The sequence below is a fragment of the Protomyctophum bolini genome (assembly GCF_963924005.1).
Source record: "Protomyctophum bolini genome assembly, chromosome: 8".
Classification (NCBI taxonomy): Eukaryota; Metazoa; Chordata; class Actinopteri; order Myctophiformes; family Myctophidae; genus Protomyctophum; species Protomyctophum bolini.
Window position 1 is genome coordinate 11,347,296 of NC_137869.1, and position 11,754 is coordinate 11,359,049.

Below are 11,754 nucleotides of genomic sequence, written 5' to 3' on the forward strand. Positions count from 1 at the left end.
GTACGTATACCTGTCCCTTCAAAAGCAGATCAGCTAACCGACTACTGGGGCCATCAAGTGTTTCATTGCATTATGTCAGAATCAACGATTCCCAATTTCCCATTGTAATCATTGAAAGTTTCTCCACTGCTAACCCACCCTCGCAAGGTTACATTTTTGATCCAAACGCAGATGCCGAACACAAATGTATTACTGTAAGGCTTAGGGCCACAATTATGCCCTGACGGCCTTTGCTGCCTCTCTCTCTCTCTCTCTCTCTCTCTCTCCCCCCCCCATCCCAAAAAATATCTTAAAAAAACAAAACTAAAATACATGAGCAGCAGCATGGATGTGGACAAATTAGCTTTAGCTTGTACATATGCATAATCTATGGATATTGTGCCTCTTCTAATGCTCTCAGATTAAACTAGAAAAGTGCTCCACAGGTCTTTGTCAGGTAAGTTATTGTGGTGGCGCTCTAATAGGCCAACGTGAAAAGGGTGCCATTAATGCCTTTGATGGCAAAAATGCCATCAAATGTCCACCAAATGGCAAATATCCATCTGTTGGTGGCACTATAACAGGCCAGTGTGAAAATGGTGGGATTTATTCCCTGGCCTAGTAGGAATGTGCGTGCAAAATATCACCTAAATTGCATGCTGCTGCGTTCATGATTTGAAGCATTTAGTAAAAACTTGACCAATCCTGCAAACTGGAAGCCAATCGGGATGGAATATGGAGAATCGGACAGATCCGTGTTGATCACATGACTAGATATAGTGCGTACCGATTTGCGTGATGTGTGGATAAAATCTGTAGGAGTAATATAAAAAAATGTGTTGTGCGAAAATCTGCCTCATGGTTGCGCTATAACAGGCCGTTCTAGAAAAGTTGGTGCAGAGGTTCGGATTTGGCATCCAGCTGTGTGCACAGTTTCGTAGCGGCCGGGCCAACGGTGCCGGAGATGAGCTGGGAACAGATGGAAGGACGGACACACAGACTTTCAGTGGTGAAAACATAGTCTTCACCACGCAATCGCCTGGCTGGCGGACACAAAAAGAAAAGCACACAACTAGTACCATTAGTACTACCTGTGTGGAGCAGGTCAAATGTAAAAATCGTTGATGGTGCTGGGCTGTAATGCCACTATCTGCATGATGTCATGAAACGATACCTTCGGTCATAAACAAACACAGAATGAAAGTGAAACATAGGTGAAAACCTATGTTTAGCTTTCCATTTCGGCACACGATTTATGAATGAGGCCCATTGTGATTTTTGTTGCCTTTTCCGCCCCACAACCTGCACACATACAGTAATAACTTAGTCATAATCTAATCAATAGCTAGACCAAACCATTAGACTCTCTACTGTATGTTTTTTCTTTTCTGCTATATGCTGTAGTGGCCCACCTAAAAATAGAACATGAAACGCAAGAAAGAATATTTTCTTGTTCTTAATATTGATAATTTGATATTCTCTTCATTTACTCTCTTTACTCTGTTTTTCCAGAAATCTCTCCACTGTGCCATAACCTGTTTGCTCTGTATGATGAGACCACTCGCCTATGGTACCCACCCAACCACGAGTTCAAGATCACAGACGAGACCAGCGTCAAGCTGCACTATCGCATGAGGTGAGATGAGTGGAATGTCATTGATTCTTGTAAATGAATAGTTCAAACGAATCTCCACCGACATCCTTGTCAACTTTTAATATTAGTATTATAAGATTTCAACAGTTCTTCCATTCTTTGATTGGTCTCAAGAAACAATGTCAATAACCCACTGCTCCTAATAGTTATAATCATGGCTTAATAATATTAAATAATTGCAAATATATAACACAAATACACCAAAATAACTAAAGGACTAAATAATATATACAATCATATTGTATTCTGTTCATCTCTCTATATATTAGTCCAGCCCTAGCCCTTCCTACGTAGACTGAATAAATTAGTGATTTAAGATCAGTTTAGAGATTAGATTAGCATACCTATGTCTCTCAATGTGTAATGTCCCACGGGCAGACCTCTCACTCAGTCCTAAACCATAATACTTAATTATAGTCCTTTGTACGCTTGGCTTTGTTGTTCTTGGGTTGTAACTTGCATAATGGTCAGCATTGTGGTGTTTATTTCTATGCATGCACCACGGATAATATATTTTGCTGTACATTATTGATGACAAATGTGGTGCAGCCAACAGCCCAATTTTACAGGACTAAGAGTGTACAAGACCGCCTGCTACCCATTACATTACATCCAAAGTGGTTTTAATGTCTGAAATTCCCATCCTCACTAATGGGATTAAAAATGTTGAAAAAGAAAAAACGTTTTTGTTCAAAAGATTAACACCAGTAAAGGCCATATGGTCTCGTGAATGTCTAGCCTTAGTGCTTTGTGAGATGACGGTATGTAGCGTGGTCTGGAGAGTGGAGATAGTTTACTCATTGGCTTGGCATGGAGTGGAGATGTCACAGTTATAGCCACAGTTATAGGAGAACGCAAGCCCGGTATAGTGTGGCAAATTAGTATTTAAATGGTTTCACAATGGCCAATGTAAAATATGTGGTTGTTACACTATACAGTACATTAGGGACATTTATTTTACATAAATAAATGTTTGTCCCTTCATCCTCTCTTCTCATAACTTTTCTACAGACATGCTGTTTACTTACTCGCTTTATTGGCATGAGAAAACATACACATTTACATTGCCAACACACACACACACACACACACACACACACACACACACACACACACACACTTTCTGACTGGTCTTCTGTCTCTCCTATCAGGTTCTACTTTGCCAACTGGCATGGCACCACAGCCGGTGAGTCTCCAGTGTGGAGACACTGCATTAGTAAGCTAAGAGGAGGTCTCAGTCCACAGAAGACACCAGAAGGAACACCCTTACTGGATAATGCCTCTCTTAGCTACCTGTTTGGCCAGGTGTGTGTCCGTAATATAGTTGTTGTTGTTGTTTTGTGTCTACACATTTCGTCCTGTAAAGTATAGGATCAAAGCTACAAAACTAGGTATCACTTGCAGAGATCGATCCAACAGTTTTGGATGTACACGTTATAGAATTATTTAATTCTGAATTCTCACCTATAACAATCCCATTGGAGCATCCACCTCTGACAACAACAGGAGGCACTGCTCTGAAAGAAGTCAAGGACCTGAAGTACCTGGATTCATGGGTCAACTCAACGGAGCAAGATCTTAAAGTGAGGAAGGCACTTGCATGAAGGGCCCTGAACGGCATGGCCAGTGTATGGAACTCCAACCTCCCCCGTCAAATCAAACTCAGCCAACCGGTCACGAGGACGTTCAACATTAACATGTGGATGTACTAAAGAAAGATACAGGAGCGCAAAGCACCAACGAACTGGCCAGATGCCTGGAGAACCGTCCGGGGTGACTGGAAGCGACGATGGAGGGCTCGTCTGAAGACGACCTAGAGAGGGCTATGTCCACAGAAAGCGTATTTGAGTGGAGAGCTTCAAATATCATGTCCAGAGCTTATCATTCAAACCTATCAAACGTTGGCTGTGACCATTTGAATGATCTTGTCATCTGTGCTTACTGCTTAGCACAAATAGTCTAGCTGAAAAAAGGTAAACTGGTATTAATGATTTAAAGTCGGATCGTAACTAACAGGCCTGGCGGATCGAACGTAACTACCAAAAGTCACTGGATACTGAGAGCTGAGAGTGCTCCAGTGCATGTTGTTGACCATAGAAATTCATGGGAGAAAGATGATGGCAGCTCAAACTATTTGTGTGGACATGGCCCCCAATTATATTGCTCAACTTCTTTTGTCTACTCTAAATGTACTTTAATGGCAGTGAAAGTACACCATAATTTGGAAGGTTTCCATGTGCATTCAGCATATCTACATGCCCTATGGTCATTATCCCATGGTGGTGGTTTCTGGTTTCATTGATACAGGAGAGGCTTTAGGATTGTGAAGGGGGGGTGCGCAGCGCATTGTTTCATAAATTGTAGCTAGCACCTCCGCAGAACATGAGGAATCTACTGGATTATTATTACTATAATTATGTGAAGAGCAATTAGCCCTTCGCTAAGTCCCTCCCCAACCCGTCCTTGTCCAATAGGCACGTTAGCAGCGAGGAGACAGGGAAAGCTGTCCTCCCCCATAAATGCATGTTAAATAATCGATCATTTCAGTAGCAAGAGCATCAAAATGTCTTCTAATCTAGTCAACCAGGCCTGCAGTAGGCTATGCATGGACAGATTTGCATGACATTATTTAAATAAACTAGAAATACGACGAAATGACAGAGGGAGAAATTGACTTTTAACGACCACCCAACAGGAGTTTTCATGTTGCACGGTAAGATTCGTTCATTACCTGGGACCCTGGCCTGGGTGCGTCAGTCTTCTCTCGACGTTAAGCCGTGTATATGTTCAACAACACAGCCATGCAAAATAACATTGACAGTTATGAGGTGGCGAAAACTTGACCTGCGGACATCAGTTGCTAAACTATCTGGATTGGCATTGGACAATCACTTTTTGGGGTGGAATTTAGCTAAAGGGCTAATTCTGACTTTATCCAAGTATGGAGACCTGTGTATAAATATGTGTGCGTGTGTGTGTGTGTGTGTGTGTGTGTGTGTGTCTCTCTCTAGGGCCAACATGACTTCCATAAGGGTTTGGCCCCGCTGAGGAAGGCCAAGACTGAGGCAGAAGAACACGACATAGAAAATGAGTGTCTGGGCATGGCTGTGTTAGCCATCACTTACTATACAAACTATACAAAGGACCTTGAACTGCCCACCGCCCCCAGTGACACCAGGTACAGTAGTACATACAGTACATTGCTCAGGCTGATTTGGACTTTGTTGCGTTTGTCAAAATAGTCAATCTACAACCTCACAACACGCCGTACTGCAACACATTGTTATCTTGCAGATCTGTTTGTATGGTGAGTGCAACCAAGTATGAACAATCTTAACGTGTACCGTACGCACGTGCGCACATGCGCACACATGTAAACACACACACACACACACACCCACTTACAGAGTGATAAGATTGGCGTGTGTTACAGAGGCTATTTCGCAAGTATATGAAAATAGGTGTGCTAATTTGCCCTGCTTTGAAAACATAGATTATATTTATTTTATTTTTCCCATACCTATTCACTATTAACCTATTCACATTCTGCCTGTGGTTTCAAAGGCTTGTGGTGTATGCTTAGATACACATCAGCGCTTTAGCCTGCACACCCCTCCCGTTAGTAATGGTATCGCCCATAGGCGGAAGTATGTGCAGGAATGCTAGCCTGGCTAATAAGCGAGACCGAATCAGCCGCTGGCAAAAATAAATTGACTCACACGACATGATTTGAGTCTGGCTTATTAGCCAGACTACAGGAATGCACGATCACATTCCATAGTAACGAGCGAGTTAACATTTGTGTTTAATAAAAGCCTACAATATTATAGATCTCCTCGCAGCAGAACCTTTCCTTCCAGTAATTGTATTACACGACAGGCTGTGAGTTCAAGCCCAGGGGTGAAAATATCCTCTTCCTGTTCTTCCTCCTCTAGTCTTCTCTCCGTAACTTTACCCAGCACCATCCAATTTCTGCGAGGCAGCTGTAATTTCTTTCAATTATGTCTCTTCTTCCATTCATCTCAGCTACAAGCGTCACATCCCAGAGTCACTGAACCGAAACATCAAGCAGCGCAATGTTCTGACACGCATGCGCATCAAAAACGTCTTCAAGAACTTCCTCAACGAGTTCCAACACCGCACAGTGCACGAAAGCAACATCACGCAGTATGACTTGAAGATCAAGTACCTGGCCACGCTAGAGGGGCTCACCAGCGGCCTAGGCAGCGAGCTGCTGGAGCCCATCTCACTCACGGTCACCCAGGAAGGCCAACTCAACAACGACGGGTACCAGGGTAAGAGTGGCAAGAGTGGACAGACACACACTTATTAGAAGTAGTGTGTCTGTCAAGGAGGTGACTGTAATGTCTTATTCACTTAAAGTAAAATTCTGTTTTAAATATTGGTGAGATATCTTCAATAGTTGACTTATTGCATAGTGAATCGGGTCTCAAAGTTAATCTTTTAGCAAACAAAAGGAGACTATTTTGGAATGTATATTTCTAATCAACAGAGCAACTATTGAAGATATTAATTTACAATTTACAATATATAAAAAGTAGTTATCATGATGAAACATGTGTAAGCTAAGAACGTAACAGAGTACCTATATCATGAAACTATATAAACTATACATACTATACTATATTATACTATACATATGTACTATAAAGTGCTATGACTACATAAAATGCAATTCTAGTGCTGTCTAGTGCTATCTAAGTCTACATAAAGTGCTGTCTAAGGGGCTAGGGCAAGGGCCATGATGGAGTCTGAAAAGGTGGGTTTTCAGACTACGGGGGAAGATTGGGAGTGAGGCTGCAGTTCTGATTGTGATGGGAAGTGCATTCCATAGTTTTAGAGACAGAAGGGAGAAGAGTTTGGGACGTGTGGAGCATTGTCCCGGCGTTTTTAGTGAAGGTACTTCCAGCTTCCCTGCGTTGGCTGATCTGAGTGCGCGGGAGGGTTTGTAGGGTTCGATCATACTAATAAGATAAGATATGGGGGAGCCATATAGCCATGCCTTTGGTTGCTTTGAATGCCAACATCAGAGTTTTGTATTCTGTGCGGGCAGCGACCGGGAGCCTATGGAACGACTAGCGGCCCAGAATTTCCCATTCATTTTTCTCATAGACATTTAAAAAAAAGTTTTTTTAAAGACCTTTAAGCCTCGGACAAAGCCAACTCGTCTCCTGACAAATCATGACAATAAACTAATAATTCAAGTCAATTATTTTCTTCTTTCTAATTATTTGTTTGGCCCCAATATTTTTTGTTTATTGTCATGATTTGTCAGGAGCCAAGTTGGCTTTGTCCGCGGCTTAAAGGTCTTTAAATAAATACTTTATGAAACATCTATGGGAAAAATGTATGCGAAATTCTCTTCCGTGCCGCTCGTCAGGGGCGGGACTGCGAAGCTGATCAATGTCCAAAAAAGGCTGCATCGGTGTGATCGTCATGTTTGATACACCTTTCCTAGGATACTACAACCACATGCAGAACCAGAACCAGATCCAGTGTCAGAGCCTGGAGACCAGTCACAACATGCAGGTCATGGTCACCGGGACCACTGGGATTTGCTGGAGGAGACTGGAGACCGCCACTGTGAGTAGAGAAGTGGTTCTCAAGTGGGGTGTGGGAACCCCCAGATGTCCTTGAGAGGGTTACAGGGTGTCACCAGCAGAATTGTCAACACTTATTATTCCCAGGACGTGTCCACAGTGTGGATAATTTCACCTGTAAGAGGCCCAGGACGTGGTCCTTTTTAATTATATAAAACGTGATCGCTAAAATCAATTTTTTGGCTGCAATGCCTTGCTTGTCCGTCCCGGAGCTATTTCAGCCATTCACTTTCTGGTTTACCGGCCCACAAATGTTCAGCGCTGTCTGTGGTATTCTTTTTTTTTAATATTTTGTTTTTATTTTAAATTTTTCACAAACTACACAGAACACCCGTCCACAGCCCTCCCCTGTCTGTGGTTTTGATCAAATCGGCGATGTTCTGTCCTAATTTCTGAATTAGCATTAAAGGGACACTTCACCCTTTTTTCAAAAAAATATATGTTAATGACGTTTAGGAGCTTTAGAACACTTTCCTGGGGGTCTTTATGTGTGTAATATGGGGTTTTAGATATTTTATATTGTAGCAGTGAGCCTGTTGTCTCTGATGTCATGGACACTGGGCTCACTTCCTTCCTGGACTACATGTTGTCTCAGTAAGACAGCTCTCCCCCTTTCCACAAGGAGGAGCAGTGCACCAAAGAATTATGGGAATTGTAGTCCAGGAAGGTAGTGAGACCAGTGTCCATGACATCAGAGACAACAGGCTCACTGCTACAATCTAAAATATCTAAAACCACATATTACACACATAAATACCCCCAGGAAAGTGATCTAAAGCTTCTAAACGTCATTAACATATATCTTTTTGCAAAAAGGGTGAAGTGTCCCTTTAACACTCCGAAAATAGCCAATCTGCCAATCAAGTTGGCACTGCATTTTGGGCCTGTAGAACTGCTATTGTTGGTGTGTGACTGTATAACTCAGGCTTCAGTGTTAACAGTTATTTTCAGGTGATAGATGTGTGCAATTCTATTTATTTTTTGTATTAATAAAAGTAGTTAATTTAGCAATAATTATTTTAATTTGATTTACCAACTGGAAGAAAATGGCATGAAGTATTTCTCACCTCACTCTGCTTCCTCATGACATTTTTGACATAGCTTCTATGGTCCCAACAGAGCACTGTGATCCCCAGGGAGAGGGGTGAAAGCTGGGTGGTCTTCTGTGACTTCCATGAGATCACACACGCTGTCATTAAAGAGGCCTTGGTCACCATCTATAGACAGGGCAACATGAAGATGGTGAGTGCTGCCAACACCATAGAAAAGTTGGGCTGAAGCTGTTTTTCAAATTCTTTAGAATCCAGGGAAGTGGTACAGTAGGTGTGGTCTAAATGGTGGGATGTTCTTTGACAGCTCAAGTAAACGGAGCTCTGCCTCGCCCTCAGGGGAACACAGGTTGGGAAACATCCGTTGACTCACACTATGATGGTATATGTGTCAGTGTGTCACAGTCGGAGTAGTTGTGTGCCACGTTGTATGAATAAGATCATATCTTAGGGTTAGAAATAGTGCAAAACTGAAACTGAAATCATGCTTCATTCTGACAGTCAGCAGCTGGGCGTGGTGGTGGGGGGGGGGGGGGGGTGAAGCCAAGTGAGGTGTGTTTTGCATAATCTGATGGAAGGAAAATAAACTTGACCTCGCATGATTTGATTGGTACAGAACCAAGAGATCCGTAAGCCACCTCAAGGAGTGTTCTGTTTTTTCGAGTGGTATTCCAACACGGCAACTGCCACTTATCTTCTTAACTAATCAGAGAGGCAGGCTCTATTGAAATCTATTTAATTTTTACTCTCATGTAGCTAAACTATCAGTACATAACATACAAAAATACTGTTATGCATTTGTTAATGTAATTAGTTTTGACTATTCACTATAAATATAATTACAATCACACCATGTATTATTCCTTCTCATAATTGATTATGTACTTTGTGTCCATAAAGCTGGATCTCCATCCATAGTGGTTTTCTTTTCCCTGAGTGCAGCTTCTTTTTTTCTAATTTTTCCCCAAATCAGGGCAAATCAGAGACAAAAGTACTCCAACATGTCTTTAAAAAGGTCTACATTTCATTACAAAACAAATCAAATCACTCTCTCTAAAGTTGGGTTGTGAACTCTCTGTTGTCATTATCAGTACCACACAGCTGTTGTTGTGTTTAATCAAAAATAATCACAATAACTCACAAGGAAGACAGCTGCTCTTTTTACACCATTTTACTCATCTCACACATCATCTCATATTTCACATTTCATCAGGTAGGTCCTCTCTCCTTCCAATCAGTCTCTCACCTCACAACCAACCTGTCCCTTTGGTTTCCCGTGTAGGAGTTGCTGCTAACTTGCAGGGATGCGGCTCTGTCTTTTGCTGCACTGGTGGACGGATACTTCAGGCTGACAGTGGATGCCCACCACTACCTGTGCAAGGAGGTGGCCCCTCCTGCAGTCGTCTACAACATCAACAACGGCTGCCACGGACCCATCTGGTTAGTACCGGGGGTGTGTGGGCCCATCTGGTTAGTACTGGGGGGCGTGTGGACCCATCTGGTTAGTACTGGGGGCGCATGGATAGATGTCTGTGCTGCCACGGACACATCTGGTTAGTACTGGGGGCGCGTGGATAGATGTCTGTGCTGCCACGGACCCATCTGGTTAGTACTGGGGGTGTGTGGACCCATCTGGTTAGTACTGGGGGTGTGGACCCATCTGGTTAGTACTGGGGTGTGGACCCATCTGGTTAGTACTGGGGGTGTGTGGATAGATGTCTGTGCTGCCACGGACCCATCTGGTTAGTACTGGGGGCGTGTGGATAGATGTCTGTGCTGCCACGGACCCATCTGGTTAGTACTGGGGGCGTGTGGATAGATGTCTGCGCTGCCACGGACCCATCTGGTTAGTACTGGGGGTGTGTGGATAGATGTCTGTGCTGCCACGCACCCATCTGGTTAGTACTGGGGGCGTGTGGATAGATGTCTGTGCTGCCACGGACCCATCTGGTTAGTACTGGGGGCGTGTGGATAGATGTCTGTGCTGCCACGGACCCATCTGGTTAGTACTGGGGGCGTGTGGATAGATGTCTGTGCCTGCCTTTGTATCTGTCCTAAAGTTCGTTGTGTCCGAGTTTGCTTGTGTGCACATTACAGAGCATGTGAGCGGAGCGGAGCGGCCGATAATTCCGCTCTTCGCTCTCGACGGCTTTTGTTACGCTCGCTCCGCGCTCACGTTCATCTCTCCCCACGCCGCTCTACGCTCGCTCCCCGCTCACTTCAAAATCCACCCGCTCCGCTCCTCGCTCCGCTCCGCTCGCGCTCACATGCTCTGTTGTAGCCAATGTTCCCCCTAACGTGCGCCCGTGCGCGCACATGGCCAAATGCTCTCGCGCACAACTGAAATCTGTCGCGCACAGACACCGACGCTGGTGTAAAAAAAAGTTATCTTTAAAAGAAAAAGGTGTTCCCCCCGAGTATCATCTACATTACAGTAATAATATCTATCCCGAGTCGACATTTGCCCACACTTTATTTCTATTTACAGTTTTATTTAGATTACACAGGCGACTAGGCGACAGACAGGTCTCCTCCCCTCCTTTTTAGACTTGTTGTTCTCCTCTCCTCCCGTGTATACTGCGCCGTCTGCGGGGCGAGGAGGACCTTAGGTGGAGACGTAACGAGCAGGCAGCACTGCAGTCAGTGCTCACTGCTCAGTGTTAATGAAACCCCAAGAACCAGATAAGATCGCGTTGCGCCTTGGACCCGTGTGTTGATGGGACATTTAGATTTAAAAGGCGAACGGATGGAAGTGTGTACAAAAGCACGGCTGTGCGCAACAAGGAGAGAGGGAATAGCGTTAGCGTCGCATTAGCTGGTTAGCTAACGTTATCACTACTACAGCACAACAAGCCTCCAGTCCAGTGTACTTGTGAATGAAACTATAGTAGTTGACAACTTGACACACCAACAAACTCGGTCTTAGTGTGTGACTGTGTGACTGTGTGTGTCTGTGTGTGTGTGTGTGTGTGTGTGTGTGTGTGTGTGTGTGTCCCAATAAAGTTTTTAGGAGAGAGGCAATGATTGATGTAAACTGCTAGCCAAGCTTGCACAGTGCCGTGCCGTGTGCACTGAGCGGCTCGGAGCGGTTCGGAGCGGAGGACAGTTCTCGCTCCGGAAGTCAATCTGACCCATTTAAAAACCCGCTCCGCGCTCACGTCAAAATCCCCCCGCTCCGCTCCTCGCTCCGCTCCCGCTCCGCTCCGCTCACATGCTCTGGCACATTACAGTATATGTCTGTCCGATCTTTTCTAAATGGCTTTGATTTTCATTTCTAATGATGATTAGTATTAAATCGTAGGCAGTACATTGGCCCATTTAGTCAGTCTAAATACAGTATATTGTTACACAGGCTGATCAATAAACAAGCTGTGTGTCTGACCTTGACTCAAATTTTCTGGTCTTATGTTTCCTTAAAGGAAACAAGGACACTGGTAAAATAAGCCTTTTT

At 43.9% G+C, this 11,754-nt stretch overlaps 1 protein-coding gene across 4 annotated transcripts in view; it reads left to right on the forward strand.

The window, feature by feature from the left end:
- The window catches only part of jak1 (Janus kinase 1), a 44,298-nt gene that overhangs the window by 6,068 nt on the left and 26,476 nt on the right, over positions 1 to 11,754 (forward strand). For all 4 annotated transcript variants that reach the window (XM_080769503.1, XM_080769502.1, XM_080769504.1 and 1 more), the window contains 7 exons: positions 1,492 to 1,615; positions 2,785 to 2,938; positions 4,645 to 4,811; positions 5,660 to 5,928; positions 7,113 to 7,237; positions 8,374 to 8,496; positions 9,586 to 9,743. In XM_080769503.1, the coding sequence (XP_080625629.1) occupies positions 1,492 to 1,615; positions 2,785 to 2,938; positions 4,645 to 4,811; positions 5,660 to 5,928; positions 7,113 to 7,237; positions 8,374 to 8,496; positions 9,586 to 9,743 (1,120 nt within the window). The remainder of the gene's footprint in view (positions 1 to 1,491; positions 1,616 to 2,784; positions 2,939 to 4,644; positions 4,812 to 5,659; positions 5,929 to 7,112; positions 7,238 to 8,373; positions 8,497 to 9,585; positions 9,744 to 11,754) is intronic.